General features: G+C 42.5%; 1 protein-coding gene across 4 annotated transcripts in view; it reads right to left on the reverse strand.

The window, feature by feature from the left end:
• The window catches only part of abcc8 (ATP-binding cassette, sub-family C (CFTR/MRP), member 8), a 251,996-nt gene that overhangs the window by 195,035 nt on the left and 36,909 nt on the right, over positions 1-20,052 (reverse strand). For all 4 annotated transcript variants that reach the window (XM_080190274.1, XM_080190276.1, XM_080190275.1 and 1 more), the window contains exon 5: positions 15,978-16,144. In XM_080190274.1, the coding sequence (XP_080046400.1) occupies positions 15,978-16,144 (167 nt within the window). The remainder of the gene's footprint in view (positions 1-15,977; positions 16,145-20,052) is intronic.

Genomic DNA, 20,052 nt, shown 5'->3' on the forward strand with positions numbered 1-20,052 from the left:
GTTCCCACCTCTACCATTCTTTCAGGCAGTGAGCTCCAGGTTCCCACCACCCTCTGTGTGAAAAAGCTTTTCCTCAAATCCCCTCCAAAGCTCCTTCTCATTACCTTAAATCTATCCCCCTGGTTATTCACCCCACTACTGCATCCTTCATAATTTTATACACCTCAGTATACAGGTAGGCTTATGTTAACGTTGCAATGAGATTTACTGTGAAAATCCCCTAGTTGCCACACTACCACTTCAGTCATTTCCCCCCCCAGTCTTCTCTGCTCCAAGAACCTCCAAGACCTTCGGGTAAGCATTCTCCAAGGCGTCCTTCATGACACACAACAGCGCAGAGTCGCTGAGCAGAGACTGATAGCCAAGTTCCACACACATGAGGACGGTCTCAACAGGGATCTTGGGTTCATGTTGCACTATCTGTAACCCCCGTGACTTGCCTGGGTTTGCAAAATCTCACTCGCTGTGCTGTCTGGAGACAATACACATCTCTTTAACCTGTGACCAGTGCTCCTTCCACACACATTGTCAGCCACTTTAGGACTTGAACAGCAGGTTAGGTGTAAAGATTCGCATTCTAATCAGTAATCTCTAAACTGTCTGTGCTTTATATGCTCTGTCCGAGGCCAGAACTCTCCATTCACCTGACGAAAAGGGAAACCTCGAAAGCTTGTGAGTTTACTATCAAATAAATCGGTTGGACTAAAACCTGGTGTTGTCAGACTTTTTACTGTAGTCTCCAGCTAGGCAGATCAAATAAAAATTACACCCTGGTGTAAGGATACACACACAACAGGACTGATATTGCTGGTTGTTATAATAGCCAAGTGTGCCCTCGAGATGTGGTTGACATATAAATACTAGCATAGGCCCCATAAAAAAAGCCATAATTTTCCACAGAAGACCAAAAGTATTTACATCACATATCCAATAGTTTCTAAGAATTACAGAAGAAGGCCATTTGGCCCATCAAGCCTACACCAACAACAATCCTACCCAGGCCCTATCCCTGCTAACCGCTCTGAAACTAAGGAGCAATTTTGTATGGCCAATTCACCTAACCCACACATCTTCGGACTGTAGGAGGAAACTGAAGCACCCAGATGAAATGCACGCAGGCATCGGGAGAACGTGCAAACTCCATACAGACAGTCATCTGAAGCCAGAATTAGAACTGGGTCCTGGCGCTGTGAGTCAGCAGTGCTAACCACTGTGCAGCTGTGCTGACTCAAACTCATTATTAATTGTAAAGATTAATGAATACATGTTGTTTACCCCGGAGTAGACAGAAGAGAAGTACAAGTCTATGATTTGTTCTGTGGATTGGCCATGGTAAATGCATGGGGTTAGGGGATACAGCCGGCGGGCTAGGTCTGAGTAGGATGCACTTTTGGAAGGCCACTGCAGACTCGATGGGCCGGGTGGCCTCCTTCTACACTGTAGGGATTCTATGTTGCGAGCTTTGCTGAACTGAGATGCATTTGTAAATTATGTTATCCCTCACAGAGGTAAAGAGAGAAACAAATTCCATGTCAATCTGCATATCCTGGCAAAAGCTGAGATAGCAACATTTACAAAATCATTGCTTTTTTTATAGAATCTCAAGCATTTCCTTAAAGATTCCTTGCATTTTTAAAAATAATCCCACAAGTTTCTCAGTAGCACCTGAAAAGCAACCTGCAATAAAGAAAAATAATTTGGGTTTACAGAATACCTTTCACATTCTCAAGATGCTAATCGTTCACATCAAACTTCCACAAATAGCATAGCAATGCATGGGATCAGTTTAGCAGTTTTACCACTCTTTGCATTTATATTGCACCTTTTTATGACCTTGGGATCTCCCAAAGAACATTACAAATAAAGGAATATTTTTGAAGGTGTAGTCTCTGTTGTAATGAAGGAAATATCGGTGCCATTTTCACACAGCAAGATCCCACACTGAGATTTTAAGAATGTTGGTTTTGAGATAGATATTGACCCTGAACATTCTAAGTATTAACAACTTATTTCCACTTAGTTCTCAATGATGACCATCAATTATGAAGTGCTTTGAAATGTTTGAAACAAATTTCAGATAGACAGCAGAAATGTCTTGAAGTCCTGTACGTATTGGCTGCTTTGAAGTCAGGTGCTAAAAGAGTCCCCGATCAGAGGTGGAACCCCTGTGTCTGACTCTGATCAGATAGAAAAGTACCCACTTACCTGCACATGTTGAAAATGATCTGACTTTCGATGCAGAACTCCCTTGGAGTTGGAATCCTCACAGAGAGCAGCAAAGTAAAGTTTATTTATTAGTCACAAGTAAGGCTTACATTAACACAGCAATGAAGTTACTGTGAAATTCCTCTCGTTTGGGTCAATGCACCTAACCAGCGCATCTTTCAGAATGTAGAAAGAAATGGGAGCACCCGGAAGAAACCCACACAGACACGGGAAGAACATGCAAACTCCACACAGACTGCAACCCAAGCTGGGAATGGGACCTGGATCTGTGGCGTTGTGATACAGCAGTGCTAACCATTGTGCTACCATGCCATTCCACAAAGAAACATTGCCTCCTTTTGACGACACTAACTGCCATGTCCTGGTAAGTCTTTAAAGATCCCAGAGTTTCTCAGCATGTTCTCGAATGAGTGAATGTGTAAATGAAAGGATGATGAGAGCCCTCCCTCCACTTCGGAAGCCTCAGCCGAACTTGTATCCAAGATTGCCTTCGCAGATGTTAGACCAGCCTTCTTGAAAATCAACCCATGGAAAGCAACAGGCCCGGACGGGGTACCCAGGCGAGCACTCAGATCCTGCGTGGATCAGCTGGTGGGGGTATTCACAAACATCTTTAACCTCTCTTTACACTAATTTAATGTCCTATCTGCTTCAAGAAGGCAACCATCATACCTGTACCAAAGAAAAACCAGGCAGCATGCCTTCATGACTATCGTCTGGTGGCTCTGACATTCATCATTACGAAGTGCTTTGAAAGGTTAGTCATGGCACAAATCAATTCTGGCCTTCCAGATTGCTTGGATCCACTACAGTTCGCCTTTTGCCACAACAGATCCACAGCAGATGCCATTTCCCTGGCCCACAAGGGAGATCTCCAAACTTTGTGGCCTGGGCCTCCTCCCTCTGTGACTGGATCATGAACTTCCTAATCCACAGACTGTAATCAGTAAGGAGAGACAACAACACCCCCTCCACAATCATCCTTAACATCAGTGCCCCACAAGGCTGTGTCTTTAGTTCCTTACTATACTCCATGCCGATACTATAGTAAAGAAAGCCCACCAATGCCTCTACTTTCTCAGTAGGCTAAGGAAATTTGACATGTCTGCTTTGACTCTCACCAACTTTTACAGGTGCACCATAGAAAGATTCTTTCTGATTGTATCACAGCTTGGTATGTCTCCTGCTCTGTCCAAGACTGCAAGAAACTGCAAGGGTCATGAATGAAGTCCAGTCCATCACGCAAACTAGCCTCCCATCAATTGACTGTCTACACTTACAGCTGCCTTGGAAAAGCAGCCAGCATAATCAAGGATCCCAAGCAACACAAACATACTCTGTTCCACCTTCTTCCATCAGAAAAAAGATACAAAAGTCTGAGGTCATATACCAACCGACTCAAGAACAGCTTCTTTGCTGCTGTAATCAGAATTTTGAATGGACTTACCTTGTATTAAATTGGTCGTTCTCAACACCCTAACTATAACACTACATTCTGCACTCACTCTTTTCCTTCTCTATGTACGGTATGCCTTGTCTGTATAGCACACAAGAAACAATACTTTTCACTGTATACTAAAACATGTAACAATAATAAATCAAATCAAATCAGAGTGAATGGATGAGTGTGTAGAAATGTAAAAGAGTTAGTAGGCATGGTGAGTGGGTAAATCAGTAGAGCAGCAGGTGGGTAAAGTAGAAATTAGGTATGGTAGAAGCTGAGTATGGTGGGCAGCAACAAGTAGGAAACAGGATGATCTGGGCCAATGTTTCAATGCAATATGCTATCCAATCCAATATTTGAAGATACTCTGATACATTGCAGAGATATTGATGGAAATGGCATTGTAGAATGCTGTTCAAAAGTTTTGATTTTCTTTTATCGCAGCTCAACAGTCCATGGAAAACACATCTGATGGAAATTCATGGACTTGCAAATATAATATGGGGACAGGATTTCAAGTGGAGGCGATGACCCCACCTATCAGCCAGAAAATTGGAGGGTCTGGAAGCTACAAATCAATTTAACTGTTTCAGGCAACTAGCTACCTGGAATAGAGACACTCTCCCTCTGAGGCAAATTGTCCTGCTTCCAAGAACTCAAGAGGGAAGTGGGGAGATATTCCCATTGCGCTGGCCTCTGCCACAAGGGGAGATCTCAATGAGCCTCAGGGTGTCTGATCAGAAGGGACTTCCCTATTCTACTTGTCCAGAGCTCAAAGGGAGGCATCCCTAAGCAGCAAAATGACCCCTTGCCACTGAAGAAATACCAGCAGTGGCGGGAAATGGCAGGTACTTAACCATTAATTGGTCACATAACAGCTTCAGTTGGCTTGAGGATGGGCAAGCTGTCCACCATCACTCTGCCACCGATAAAATACCAGTGGTAGTGGAAAGCTATGGAGGCATGGTGCCTCCAACCATCCAATTCAATTTTACATTGATACTACATCCCAGCTTGCTTCTGGGTAGAGGGGTCACAATGGTGGTGGCCTTGAATTGGATGAAGATCCACAGCACCATAAAGTGAATTTATTGAAATAAGATGAATTCATTGTTAAATAATCCAATGGGGAGTTACCTCAAAAGAGGGTGCAAATTGAAAAACTGTGCTACTCTGACCTAATTGGCTCTTCACTTATGGTGCAGATTAGTGCATTGACTTTTGATTATTTTCAAATTGGGCAATAACTGAATAAAATACATATTATAATCCAAGTATCGTTCCAGATTAGTAAAGTTAAATAATACACAGGCTCAAATAATCCTTTAAGTGCTGGATTTCCACATCAATCACTGAGAAAAAAATTTCTTAATAAAATGCACAGAAACAAATATATCAAATGCAAAAACATGAGAAGGATTATAGTCATTAATTTAGTTTAAAACAGTTGTTTCAAATTTCAAAGGGAATGCAAAGAGAATACCTCTGTACACTGGAATGTATAGAGTAAGCAGTGGCCATTAAACCCACAAACCTGTCCCTTTCACAAATTGTGCTTTTCTATTTCAGTTCCATTCTACTCATAATGCCAGCAGGAAGAAACGTGCTCAATGATTCTGCCAGTACCTTCCGCATCCCTACCCTCAAACCAATCTAAGTTACACTTTTCCACTCAATGGGTGCTGGGAGTCTGGAACTCTGCCTGAAAGAATAGTGGAAGCAGAGATTCTCCTAACATTCAATAAGTATTTAGATGTGCATTGTGATGCCAAGGCATACAAGGCTATGTGCTAAGTGATGGAAAATGGGATTAGAATAGGTAGGTGGCTGTTTTCGACTGGCACCGAAGTGATGGGCCTAAGGGCCTTTTTTGTGCAATAGATCTCAATGACTTTAAATCAATGTTTTACAAACTTTTTTTCCCAAGGACCCACTTTTGCCAATTGGCCAACCTTTGGCATGTTCACTTACCTTTAATGTGACTGGAGGACCTGTCAGTCACGTTCACAGGGTGAGAGGGTAATGCGCATATTAGGTGTAGAGTTCAGCCCATTTCTTTGCGCAGTCTTCACCTTTGTGAGAATGGAAAATCCCACTTCCCACATGTAGGTCGTCGTGAAGGGCAATTGCAACAAGATGCTTGTATGACTCAGTGCTGGAAAGTCCTGGGAGATGCTAATCCAGGATGATGACAACCCTATGGATTTGTGGCATGTTTTTAACATGTTGTCACAGGTCAGGTGCAGCAGCTCAGTCTCTTCATTTGTAGTCAGCTGCAAATTCATAACTGATTCTGGAATCTCAAACTCAAAAGGATTTTTCATCCAGCTCTTCTCTTTCAGAATCTGAAACTGCTCTGGAAAAACTGCTCTGGATCAGCGCAGCCAGTTGCGACTGAATATGTCTTCCCCTACAGACAGTTCCCTTACTAATGCTGTTTTCTTTAATGTGCCGTAGCAGTGTCAGGAACATTAAGTTGTCTTGGCTTTTTACTTGTACTTGCCGACTTTCACCGACTTTTGGAAAGCATCTACTTGTTCCCAGTGCCAAAAGCAATCATCATCCTTCTCTTGCAATTTTAGGTTCAGTTTGTTTAGAACTGAAAAGATGTCTGCAAGGTAAGACGGAGTTAGCATCCAACTTTCATCACCAAGTGAATCAGCCAGAGGAGATGATTTCCCAACAAGGATAGCGTGGATTTCATATCTCAGTTCGTAAACTCTGCCAAGCATCCGATCCCATGACAGCCAACATACCTCTGTGCAGAACAATAAATGCGTGTGCTTGACACCCATTTCAGAACACAGAGACTTGAAAAGCTTGGTAATGAGTGCACTGCATTTAATGAAATTCACATTTCAGGTTTTTTTCAACACTTTTTCAAGATTGGAGGAATTCCTTTCAATGTCAAAGCTTCGCAGTGAATGATTTCAGGCAATGTCCTGACCAGTTGCCTCTTTAATCCTTATTATAACTCCACTGTTTTTTTCCAGTCACTTTGGCTGCCCCATGACTTGTGATGCCTCTGCAATTCACCCAGTCGAGCCCTCACTTTCTAATCACATAAACATTCAATGTTTCAAAGATCTGTGTGCCAGTCACATTGGTTGGTAATGACAAGCAGCACAGTATAGCCTCAAAAAATTCATTGTGCCAAACATATCATAGAATCCAGAATCATAGAAGGTCATTCGGCCCATCGAATCTGCGCCAAACACAGTCCCACCTAGACCCTATTTCCATTACTCCTCATATTTACCCTACTAATCCCCTTGACACTAGGGTCAATTTAGCATGGCCAATCAACATAACCAGCACATCTTTGGACTGTGGGAGTAGACTGGAGCACCCGGAGGAAATCCACGCAGACTGTGACCCGAGGCCGGAATTAAACCCAGGTCAGTTCCTGGATCCCTGGTGCTGTGAGGCAACGGTGCTAACCACTGCTTCACTGTAAATTGGCAAGATTGCACAATCGGTAACATTTGTACTTTCATCTAGTTGTATTGAGAACTCCCAAGCTAACTTTAAATGAGAATTAAGCAATTCTCAGCAATATCACTTATTGGCGAGTCACTGTGTTATCACAAAGTGGGATACATTTCAATTTTTCAGTTGACTTTTCATCTGGGACTGTGCGAACAGTGTCTGATCTTTCAAGGAGAATTAATCCCTCTGCAATAATGTGGGGCCTTTTCGCCTTAGCAGTAAGCTATCATATCAGAAGCTAATTGTGTTTTGTCATTCAATGTTAAATTTCTGCTGAGAACTTGAGCTGATGATTTCAGTTCTTGCTGCATCCTTTGAAACAAATCCAAAGTTCTATTTTCCAGATTGCCATGCGTAGTCTTCAGATATCTTCGCAGTTTTGAGGGTTTTAAACTTTCATTTGCCAGTATCTCCCCGCTTATAACACACGGGGGCTTTGCATCCTGATTTGCGTTGGCACAATTAACAAAACCATACCTCGAGACATCATCTTTTTACTGTTGTGCTCCTGATTTTAGTTCCTTCTGTGTCTGCTGTTCACTGGAGGCTCCAGCGCCCTGTACAGAGCTAACTGTAACACTGTTCTGCCCTGTTGTGGACTCTCCAGCAGATTCCGTTGTGAGATCCTGGTCAGTCGGCACTCTTCTTGTTAGTGTCTCTGGCTGTCTCTTGTCACAAAACAGCCCATGTCCACGGTCGTCTTTTCCATCACAAATAAAGGAAATTCCCTTCCAAGTAATTCATTCCAAAAGCACGTATGTACAGCGTGTTTGGCGTCAAGTGTACATGTTGGGTGCACAAACTTGCTCACTGTTGCTTCTTATGCTTAGAAAATACTGTTAATTATGTTTATTTTGACTCTTACTTCTTGGCTTCTCCAGCCAGAAGATGTTACAAAATTTCTTCTACTTCTCCTGCTTGTGATGCACACCTGGTGGGCTCAGTGCTTCACTCTACCCATCCCCTGTCTGGTTCATAATTCCCAAGGGAGTAAAAATTAATACACTGGGGTTTGCCCACATTTGGAGTCCAGTGTGCAGTTCTCGGCACCAAAGTCAGGCGATCTTTGGGGAACACCATGTCCCTTTATATCCCATCCCCACCTGTGGGTCATGACCCCACTTGAAAAAGCCTGCTTAAATCAAAAATCCAAATGTCTGTGCAATTTTGCATCCTACTGTCCAAATGAACATATGAATTAGCAGCAGGAATAAGCCACTCGGCCCCCCGTGCCTGCTGATCTGATTGTAAACTCCACCCCTCATTCCTGTCAACCCGGATAAACTTTCACCTTCCTCCCAGCCCCGTAGAAGAGGTAGGAGAAGTTTTGTAACATCTCCTGGCTGGAGAAGCCAAGAAGCAAGAGTCAAAATAAACATAATTAGCTGTATTTTCCAACTATAAGAGGCAACAGGCCTGTGCACCCTCCATGTAAACTTGATGCCAAACACTTTGTACATACGTGCTTTTGGCATGAATTACTCGGAGGGGAGTTTCTTTTACTTGTGATGGAGAAAAGAACTGTGGAAATGGACTGTTTCGTGACAAGAGATGGCCAGACTCAATAACAGGAAGAGTGCCGACTGATCAGGATCTCACAACGGAATCTGCTGGACAGTTAATCAAGAATCTATCTAGCTCTGTCTTAAGTATATTCAAAGGTTCTGGAATTCTCTTCCTGAAAAGGCAGCGGAAACAAACACTCACCATTTTCTGAGAGAAAGAAATTCTCATTTCTGTCTTTAATGAGTGACCTCTTGGCCGATGTAGGAATGAGGGCAGAGAATTCAATGGACAAGCAAAAGAACTGTTGACCTTGGGTGTGAATTTCTGGTCAAAGAAGTGCAGCACCAGAAAATTCCAGCTCTTATTTTTAAACAGTGAGCCTAGTTTTAGATTTTCTCACAAGAGGAAACATTCTGTCCACATCCACCATGTTAAGAACACTCAGGACCTTAAATGTTTCAATCAAGTTGTCTCTTACTCTTTAAAGCTCTAGTGAATACAACCTAATCTGTCCAACCTTTCCTCACAGGACAACTCGCCCATTCCTGGTTTTAGTCCCGTAAACTTTTCTGAACTGTTTCTAATGCATTTACTTAAATAAGGAGATCAATGCTGTTCACGATACTCCAGGTGTGGTCTCAACAACGCCCTGTAAAGTTGAAGCAGAACCTCCCTACTTTTGTAATGTGGTTAGCACTGCTGTCTCACAGCATTAGGGAGCCGTGTTCAATTCCGGCCGTGAGCCACTGTGTATGGAGTCTATACGTTCTCCTCATGTCAGCATGGGTTTCTTCCGGGTGCTCCAGTTTCCTCCCACAGTCTGAAAGATGTGCTGGTTAGGTGCATTGGCCATGTTAAATTCTCCCTCAGAGTACTAGAACAGGCACCAGATTGTGGCGACTAGGGAATTTTCACAGTAACTTAATTGCAATGTTAATGTAAGCCTATTTGCATCACTAATAAATAAACTTAAAAACATTTAATCAATTCCCCTTACAATAAATAATAAAATTCTATTAGTTTTCCTAATTACTTGCTGTACCAGAATACTAGCATTTTGTGACTCATGAACAAGGACACCCAAATCCCTTTGAACATGAGTCCTTTGCAGTCTCTCACCACTTCAATAATAAGTTTATTTTTTATTCTTCCAGCCAAAATGGAAAATTTCACATCAGCCCACATTATACTCCATTTGCCAGCTCTTTGTCCATTTATTTAGCTATGTACGTCCCTTTGTAACTTCAGTACATCCTCTTGACAATTTACTTTCCTACCTATCTTTGTGCTGTTAGCAGATTTATCAATCATACCTTTAGTCCTTTCATCCAAGATATTTATTTAAATTGTAAAAAGCTGAGACCCCAGTACTGATCCCTGTGGCACACCAATCGTTGTATCCTGTTAACCAGAAAAAGAACCATTTATGCCAATTCTCTGTTTCTTGTTAGCCAGCCAATTTTCTATCTGCATCGATATGTTTCCCCTTACATGAACTTTTATATTCTGCAATGATATTTGCTGTGGCACATTGTCAAATGTCTTCTCAAATTCTAGGTACAGTACATCAACCAGTTTCACACAGAGGGTAGTAAATGTCTGAAACAAGCTGACAGAAACAAGTAGTAGAGACAGGTACAATTTTGTTTTTTAAAAAGCATTTAGACAGTTACATGAGTAGCATGGGTATAGAGGGATATGGGCCAAAAATGGGCAATTGGAACTAGCTTAGTGGTTAAGAAAAAAGAGCAGAATGGACAAACTGGGCCAAAGGGCTTGTATCCATGCTGTAAACCTCTATGACTCTATATCTAATAAATTGGTTAAACATGATTTCCCTGTCACAAAACCATGTTGACTGTGATTGATTACCTTGAAGTTTTATAAGTGCGCTGCTATAACATTTTAATAATGTTTTCTAACATTTTCCCTATGACAGATACTAGGCTAATTGGCCTTTAATTTCCTCCTTTCTGTCTTCCTCACTTTTTGAAAAAAGGAGATTGCTATCTTAGACCACTTGTCTGTTTTTTGTGTGCAGTATGGCACATTTTTAAGATCATCCCCACAAGCTCCAAAGCTGCTCACTTTAATTTTGATCATGTTACACGTTGCTGTATATGAGTCACAGGTTCATGTTTCATGCTGAAGGGGATCCCTTTATTAAGCTGATAATCATAGCACGAACATAACCATTTTAATTGATCCCTTTTTGACATGCTTATTCATCGATGCCTTGTCAATCCTCTCAAGCTGCTCGCTGTATTATATGGGCTTAAAACATGGAGGAGTGGCACATTGGAATGCCAGTGACAATATGCATAGAAATTGGCATGCAACAGCAGTCATTGACTTGCCAGTGGGTGTAACTATGATATAAAGAAAGCGTGCAGCATGGAAACTACAGAACTATGAAAAATCTTACAGAAACTTTAATAAAGTTTACAGATTATTTTCTACACATAGTACTATAAAAGTTTACAGTGCAGAGGTTGTTCAATCCATCATGTTTTGTTACTAAAGCTATTCAAGATAAATATTGCTTTCCTCTCCTCACCTCATAACCCTATATCTATGTCTGCTTTAAATGTTTCTCCTATTTCCCCTTGCACGAGGAGGTCTCAGATATCTGTGTCTATTTCCTTGTATTCTTTTACATGGTCTTGCTTGGCAATTGTTTACCTTGCTTCCCAATATGTTACTATTTATCTTTTGCACTTTTAAATTACCTTACGTAATGTATTTACCTGAATTTTTCAGATGGCATGCTCTCGCAATTCACCATCTGAAAAGTGTCCCCACTCCCGAGTGCTCCGCGGCCACTTCATGTCTGAATGAGTGTTACGTGGCTACAGGTAGGAATTCTGCCCCTCACTTAAAGAGCTGATGGCCAATCTGATTGGCCGGCAGCTTTTCAGTCATAGAGTCATAGAGGTTTACAGCATGGGAACAGGCCTTTGGCCCAACTTGTCTATGTCCCCCCCACATTTTGTTTAAACCGCAAGCTAATCTCAGTACTCTCATTTGGCCCATATCCCTCTATACTCATCTTACCCATGTAACTGTCTAAATGCTTTTTAGAAGACAAAATTGTACCCGCCTCTACTACTACCTCCCTGCAGCAACAAGAGCTGCAACGTATTGGAAAGGAAGTACATGAGGAAGTCCAAGACTAAAGTAAGTTCCAGGACAGGGAAGGGAGGATAGAGAGGGAAGGCCTGGTGGGGGGAGGGACGGTGGCAGGTGTGAAGTGGGTGATCAGGTTCTAGGAAATGAGGCCAGGAGTTGGGGGAATAGTAGATGGGAGAGAGATCCAGAGGCCATTGGACCTTGAGGGATCTGTCTTCTGATGGTGGTGCCACCAGCCCCCTCCCCTGATCCCTTCCACGTCTCCTTCCTGCCTGAGACCTAAGTCCATTACTGCCCCCACACAAATTCAATCATCCTGCCAGTCTAGAAGTTGAGACAGGGTAGGAAATGGCCCATTAAATGGCATTAATTGGCCATTTAAAGTCATCAAATGGGGCAAGGATGGGCTTCCCATCCGAAGAATTAGCAGACCAACAGAAAGTCACTATGCAATTGGGGCGGATGAGAAAGTGGAGGGAATCTTGTCCCTTCAATTTCACACTCCACTCCCCGTGTAAAAACCTGCCAGTGGGGGAATGTGAAATTCTAGCCATTATTCCCCATTCCTCGCCATCAAAACTATGCAGAAGCAACATGCTAACAAGCCTTAGCCAATGCTTCTCTGTGCCTTAAATTTAGCACCAGCAATATGGGTTGCTATACCTCAATGAGAAACATTATCTACTTCCCCCGCTTTCTCCTCCACATAATACCACCAGCAGAGATCCAGGATTCAGTATAATGAAACCGTGGATACCAACTTCTGTACTTTAAAGAATATTAATTTCTCCCATGTCCTATTTTTATCACACTGCTTAACACATTTATTTAAATGCCTGTCTGTACCATTCTATACTATAATTAATCTGTTTATTTTGACATAGTAATCGCTGCATTGAAATAGCTCAGGCAAGAATTTAACACAAAAGTATTAAGTGATGTTTAAGCAGTTATTGGCCAACCTTTAGACAGGCACTTTTGGCTTAAGCTGGGTTGTGTTTTGTTAAATTTTGAGAGACTTTAAAAAGATGTACAGCCTTATTTAAAATGAAAGTATATTGGGCCTGAAAATGTGGGGTGGTGGAAAAGCACTCTGCACACTATCTCAATTCAATGCCACAGACGTTGAATTGGATAGTGGATAGATTACACAGTAAATTATACTAGCTTCCCTAAAAAGAGAGGACACATCAGAGAGAAAGCTGTCCTGGATTACTTTCATTCGAATTCTCCCCCAGAGCAGCAGTGCTAGAGGCTTGGGCACAGATGCGTTTTATACAGCTCCATCAGAAACTTCCTGCTCTTATATTTTATGGTAAGAAGTCTCACAACACCAGGTTAAGTTCCAATAGGTTTATTTGGAATCACAAGCTTTCAGAGCGCTACTCCATCATGTGAGTCACCCTACCTCAGTCCAATGTCGGCATTTCCACATCATGGCCTATATTCTATGCTTCAGCTAATAAAGGCAAGTATCCCATAAGTCTTCTTCTCCACCTTATCTACATATCCTGCTGTCTTTAGGAATCTTTGGACGTGCACCCCAAGGTCCCTCTGGTCCTCTGTACTTCCTAGCATCCTACCTTTCATTGTATATTTCCTTGCCTTGTTTCTCCTCCCAAAATGCATTACCTCACACTTTTCAGAGTTAAATTCCATTTGTCACTTTTCTGCTCATTTGACCAGCCTGCCTATATCTTCCTGATATCTAAGACTTTCCTCCTCACTATTTACCACAGCAACAATTTTAGTGTCATCAGGAAACTTATTGATCATTTCCTCCTCCACACCCCCATTGACCATCACTCTATGCCTCCTGCCACTAAGTCCATTTTGGATCCAATTTGCCCAAATTCCCCTGGATCCCATGGGCCTTTCAAAATAATTAATTAGTTGTGAAATACTTTGGAACACCTTGAGCATGTGAAAGGTGCTATAATAAATGCATGCACTTTCTACTTTAATAACATTTCTGGATGGATTTCAAACTGATTTAGTAATTGCAGAAATTCTGCCCTTTAAATAGTAAATATTGAAGTCTAAAAATTAATTCTTATATTTTGGTTTGCCCAATCTCTCCAGGGGTGCTGCAGCTCTTTAAAATTAAGCTTTGCATTCTACAATAGAAGAATATTTGTGTTTCATTATTACTTCTTTTTTCAAATTGATTAGATCTAAAGGGAACTTTACAACACATCTCTCCAGTTGTTCAGCATAACAGTGCAAGTCAGAAACAGATCTACAGCACTACGAGACTACACAAAAAGTGAAGCTTTACAAAGGTCATCCTTCTACTGTTTAGTCTGCCAATAAACCTGGCTGAGGTATGATCCACTGTCCACCTCTTAAGCAATTTTCATTCTTTCTGATCACTTAAAATAGCTCACCTTCAGCTTTACGTTTGTGACCTACATGCTACATGCACCAAGAATCTATGTTCACAAGTACATTCAGTTATCTTGTAAATGTTTTCAAATTGATAAACGACATGTGACCTTGCTCATAATAAGTGGGTTGCATTAGTTATTTCATTTACATCGTGCACCAGGGGAATTACTGTGTAACCAGTCATGACATTCTCCAGATGAAGTATGCTGTTGATGTCTGGTGCCAGGTTGGAGAGGTTCTAAAGAAAGCTCCTTGACCTGAACTACTGGCTGAACGTTTCTGGTCCTTTCTGCTGGTAAGAACTTCTAGTCTCATTGATGGTGAACCCCCCTCAGTGTGTTTTCCAGTGGCAGAGGGTGCAGGGCACACAAAATCCCATAGACATTGACAGGACTGGAGGCTTCACCATTAGAAAATATGCCACAGAGGGCCAGAACATCCCACTGAAAGACCTGCTAATTATTTCCAGCAATGTCTATTGTTATTTATTATTGAAGAGATTAGATTTTGGATGGTGTTATTTTTAAAGCAGTTATTTATTTGGTTAAATAAAATTTATGCTAGGTCTCACTAACTGGCAAGAAAATGGTTATAAAACAACCCTCATTAACTTGCAGTTTACTCATAAATGGACTCTGTTAGCTTCTTTGACAGATTAGTGAAACATTCTGTATGCTACTAAATCAATTAGGTAACACGGTGGCACAGCGGTTAGCACTGCTGCCTCAAAGCACCAGGGACCTGGGTTTGATTCCCAGCTCAGGTCACTGTCTGTGCGGAGTCTATATGTTTACATGGGTTTTCTCTGGGTGCTCTGGTTTCCTCCAACAATCCAAAAATGTGTGGGTTGGTTCATTGGCCATGTTAAATTGACCATAGTGTCAGGGGGCTAGCAGGGTAAATATGTGGGGTTATGGGAATAGGGCTTGGGTGGGATTGTGTTTGGTGCAGACTTGATGGGCCAGATGGCCTCCTTCTGCACTGTAGGGATTCCCCATCAGCAAAGTTTAAAGTTAGATTCTTCATAATATTTAGCTATTTGATTTAGAAATATATTATATCAAGGTAATCTTATAAGTAGTTGAATGGGTATAATATTAAATGGTAAATATCTGTTCACTGTGTACCTATGATTTGAACTAAGTTGACTCCAGTTGGGATGGTTCTAGCAGTGTTAGTGTTGCCTCGGTGATCCAGACCATGTAAGGGGTGAAAGCAAAAATCTCCATGCCTTTATGTGACATACATCAAGATTTAGTAATTGCTTTATTATCTGCAAATTCCTTGTCCGAGTGTCTCAGGCCAGGGAACATACCTTCAGAATTAGATTCAGTTAGGAAAAATTTCATCATGCAAAGGGTGTTAAAACTTTGCAACTCTGTCCCCTAAAAAGCTGTTCAGTTAATAATATTAAATCTGTAACTGATATTCCTTTTATGCCCTCAGCTGGTAAAAGTCTATCAAACCAATCCAGGTACATAGAGTTGTAACACAGATCACTCATTATCTCACTAAAGGGTGGCTAAAATGGGCTTGAGGGGCCAAATGGACTTGTTGTTTTCCTGTGGCTAACTGTGACCCCCTGGTGAAAATGCATGTGTATTTGAATGATGGATGAGGAACAGGATTTGGTTCACATGAGATTCCCCAAGAAGGGGAATCTTGCTGATCCTCACCATTTGGTGTTGTAAATGCAGAAGGGTCATTTGGATGAGGTGGTGAAGGCTGGATGTCACACTGCCTTTGGAAAAGAGGAAGAACATTGAAAAAGGGAAAAGAATGGCTGTCTGCTTACCCGTACTCTGATGACATTGACTTCCACTGCCAGTAACATGCCATACAATATGGCCAATAATGCTGCAATACAGAATCGGAGTTGGCTCAGTCCAATTCCATGCTCACAAAACTTGGCAAATTTGACAGTTTTTGTAATGAAAGCCAAAGTCCAGTAGACCAGCAAAGCTGCAAAACAAACGCACATACATAACTGATATCAAACTATAAAAAATACCAACATAATTACACTTGTAATTCAACAGTTTGAATAATTAACATTATGTGCACTGCTGAGCCCATAATTCAAGTCTTTATGCTTGTGAAAACAAATAATTTTAAATAAAAACCTTTGACTGACATATATCAAGAATTAATAATTGCTTAAACATCTGCAAATTTGTGTCATTGAATTGTTAACATTTTTGATTGATTACTGTGTTATAAAAGTTCTCAAATAGAAACATAAGGACTGGAATAGACCATTTGGCCCATCAAACCCTCGTTACCCTTTTGTTAGTCAATGCATATTGTTGGTCTTTCTAATCCAAATACTTCTTCTATAATTAATCATCTTATTTTCCACCTATGGTTAGCATGTAAACGCCTTATCAGAAACAAAGATGTTAGACTTGCTTGTAAAATGATTTTGTATTTTAATTTTTAAAATATTAAAAAATATATACATAACTTGTTAAAATTATCCTTGTTCTGAATTCCTGTAGTGGAAGGCATTACGTCTTCTGTTGTCAGAATTTGATATAATCACACCCTGGATAGTCTCACAGAATGAGTTCCTATTTCTTTACAATTAATATAACAGAAGGAGCAGCTTTTTGTTATTTACCCTTGCAAACACCTTCATTCATCAACACTCCTAATCAGTTTATCCTCTTAACCTTGACATCTCTGGGGAATGTGATCTAATATTGCCTATAAATACAATAGAACAAAATCCTTAGTAGTTCATGTAGGGCATTGAATTATGCATCAAGATTTCAAAGGCAACGTGCATGAAGTCAGTAATTGACCTCACTCATGGGGTGTTGGCACTGTTATATAACACTTTGATTGTATTTTCATTGAAAATAAATGTATTTCAGTGACAATTGTACATTTAGGTCACATCTTCCTCCAAACTCCTTGGTATTCTCAAACAGCTTTATCAAGGAAAGGGCGTGTATGGGGTGTATTACCTTTGGTGGGGGAACAAGTCGCGTCCTTTCAGGGTGGTTTGTCCATCCTTCGTCCCCACCTGGCACTCAGCTCTCACCTGTGGCTCCCCGTAGCTGTTTGCATGTGACAGCGGCCACACCCCACGCAATGGCTCGGCAAGCCGGCTAAACCAGGTGAGGGTAGCCGACGGGTCTCAACCCTCGGTGAGATAGGGTGATGTCTATCCCAGCATGTGAAGACAGAGTCCGGCGGATTGAGTGGATGACACCAACGGAAGGTCCAATGGTCAGGAAGACGGTCTCTGCAAGCGTCGTGGAATGCAAAGAGCAGGACAAGATACAGAAGATATCCTGCATCCTGAAAACAAGATACAGAGGTCATCCGCTGCGCCTAGTCCCATCTCCAGCCGTCTTGACTCTTGTCTTGCCTCTGGATTTAGATGGGAATTGGGAAGAGAGAGTGAGGCTGATGCTGTGCAACTCTCCCTCACTTTAATTCAAATCAAGCGCTAGGTTCGGCACCATCATCATCATCATCATCATCAATGTCCTGTTCAATCCTTGAAGTCCTGTGGCGATGGGTAAGCGACGATGCAGCAAGTGTGGCTACACTGGGAGCGGTATTCACAGACTTGCACGCAGGCGGCTCAGGTCTAATGGTCGTTTTCCGCTGACCGAAGCAACAGTGGAACTCAGCGTCTACCTGGGCGACTGAGCAGTCCTCTTCAGGAATGCACTGCTCACCTCCATTGAATGAGGAAGGGGCTAGAAAAGGTGCCCTAAACATTGTCTGCTTCACTACACCCTGGCTGCGGCTGGCGGGGATCCCATCTTGCGGTCGAACAAACAGAATAAAATACAAGGTGACACCGCTCACCATTGGCACTTGGAACATGTGCATGCTTTTGGACAACCTTACAGCAGACAGACCAGAGAGAAGCATAGCCTTAGTTGCCAGAGAGCTTGCAAGATTGACATTGACATTGACATTACAGCGAAACTCGTCTTGCCAACATAGGTCAGTTGACTGAAACTGGAGGTGGATACACTTTTTTCTGGAGCGATCATGGCAGCGATGAGCGTCGTGATGCTGGAGTTGGAATCCCCATCAAGAGTCACCTTGTCCGGAAATTTGATAGTCTACCCAAGGGTGTGAATGACCGGCTTATGACATTACAGCTTCAACGACAGAACAGAAGTCAAGCCACCCTGATCAGCCCTTATGCCCGCACAATGAACAACCTGGATGAGATGAAAGACAAGTTCTACAAAGAAGTAGGTGCCCTACTATCAGCAATGAGCAGTACTGACAAGCTGATCTTGCTTGGCGATTTCAATGCAAGAGTAGGGTGCGACTCTGCAATCTGGCAGGGAGTCATTGGGAGGCATGGAGTGGGCAAGTGTAACAGTAACAGCCTGCTCTTAATGAAGACCTGTGCAGCACATGACCTCCTCATCACAAACACAACCTTCTGACTGCCTACCTGTAACAAGGCCTCCTGGATGCACCCCTGCTCTAACATTGGCATCTTATCAACTATGTCATTGTCAGGAGAAAAGACAGGCAGGATGTCAGAGTAACCAAGGCCATGTGTGGTGCTGACTGCTGGACAGATCACAGGCTCATTGTCTCCAAAATGAGGCTCTGCATCAGACCCAAGAGTCTGGAAGCAAGGAAGCAAGGTTATGAAAAGAATCAATGCAGCCAAGCTAAACAGCCCCAGCATAGCTTCAGCACTGGCTGAAGACTTAGAAATCAAGCTTGCTGACCTACACCTCGCAGGCAGCGCTGAGGACGACTGGGAACGCTTCAGGGATGCTATCCATACATCTGCGCTGAAGATGCTCGGACCCTCCACCCGCAAGCAGCATGATTGGTTCGATGAGAATGATGAGGCAATACAGGCTCTACATGTTGAAAGCACCGCCTTCATCGGGCCTGTCAGAACGACCCATCTTCAGCTGCCAAGAAAAATGCTTTTACCAGTGCTCGCAGGACAGTCCAGAATAAACTGCGTAAAATGCAGGATGCCTGGCTGAGCGCCAAGGCAGATGAAATACAGGGATACGCTGACAGAAACGACTTGAAACGATTCTATGGAGCCCTCAACACTCTCTACCGACCTCAGTCTCTCGGGAGCTCCCCCCTCCTGAGTACAGATGGTACAACTCTCATTACAGAGAAGGCTCAGATCCTGCGAAGATGGGCTGAACACTTTGAAGCCGTCCTCAACCGACCGTCATCTATTAACGATGAGGCAATAGACAGGATTCCCCAGGTTGATATCAACAGCGCCATGGATGACCTACCGGTAGTAGCCGAAGTCACAAAAGCTGTCAGCCAGCTATCGAGTGGCAAAGCCCCAGGGGCAGATGCCATTCTCGCAGAGATCTACATAGCTGTTGGTCCTGCATTTATTGAGAAACTCACTGAGTTGTTCCAGTCCTTTTGGAAGCAAGGATCCATCCCTCAGGAACTTAAAGATGCTTCCATTGTACACCGCTACAAGAGGAAGGGCAATCGGCAAGTATGCGACAACTACTGAGGAATCTTGCTGTTCTCCATCACAGGAAAGCCCTCGCAAGAGTCCTGCTAGATTGCCTGGTCACTCATCTGGAGCTAGGCCTGCTCCAGAGTCACAGTGTGGCTTCTGCAAAGGTCGTGGGACTACGGACATGATTTTTGCTATGCGCCAACTTCAAGAGAAGTGTCAGGAGCAGAATCGTGAGCTCTACACAACCTTTGTTGACTTCACAAAAGCCTTCGACACTGTAAGCCAACAAGGCTTGTGGAGAATCATGTCAAAGTTCGGCTGTCCCCCCAAATTCATTCAGATGATACACCAGTTCCATGATGGCATGATGGCCAGAGTACTGGATGGCGGAGAATCCTCTGAGGCATTTCCAGTCACCAATGGCGTC

The sequence above is a fragment of the Carcharhinus amblyrhynchos genome, chromosome 6 (assembly GCF_965287045.1).
Source record: "Carcharhinus amblyrhynchos chromosome 6, sCarAmb.v2.hapA, whole genome shotgun sequence".
Lineage (NCBI taxonomy): Eukaryota > Metazoa > Chordata > Chondrichthyes > Carcharhiniformes > Carcharhinidae > Carcharhinus > Carcharhinus amblyrhynchos.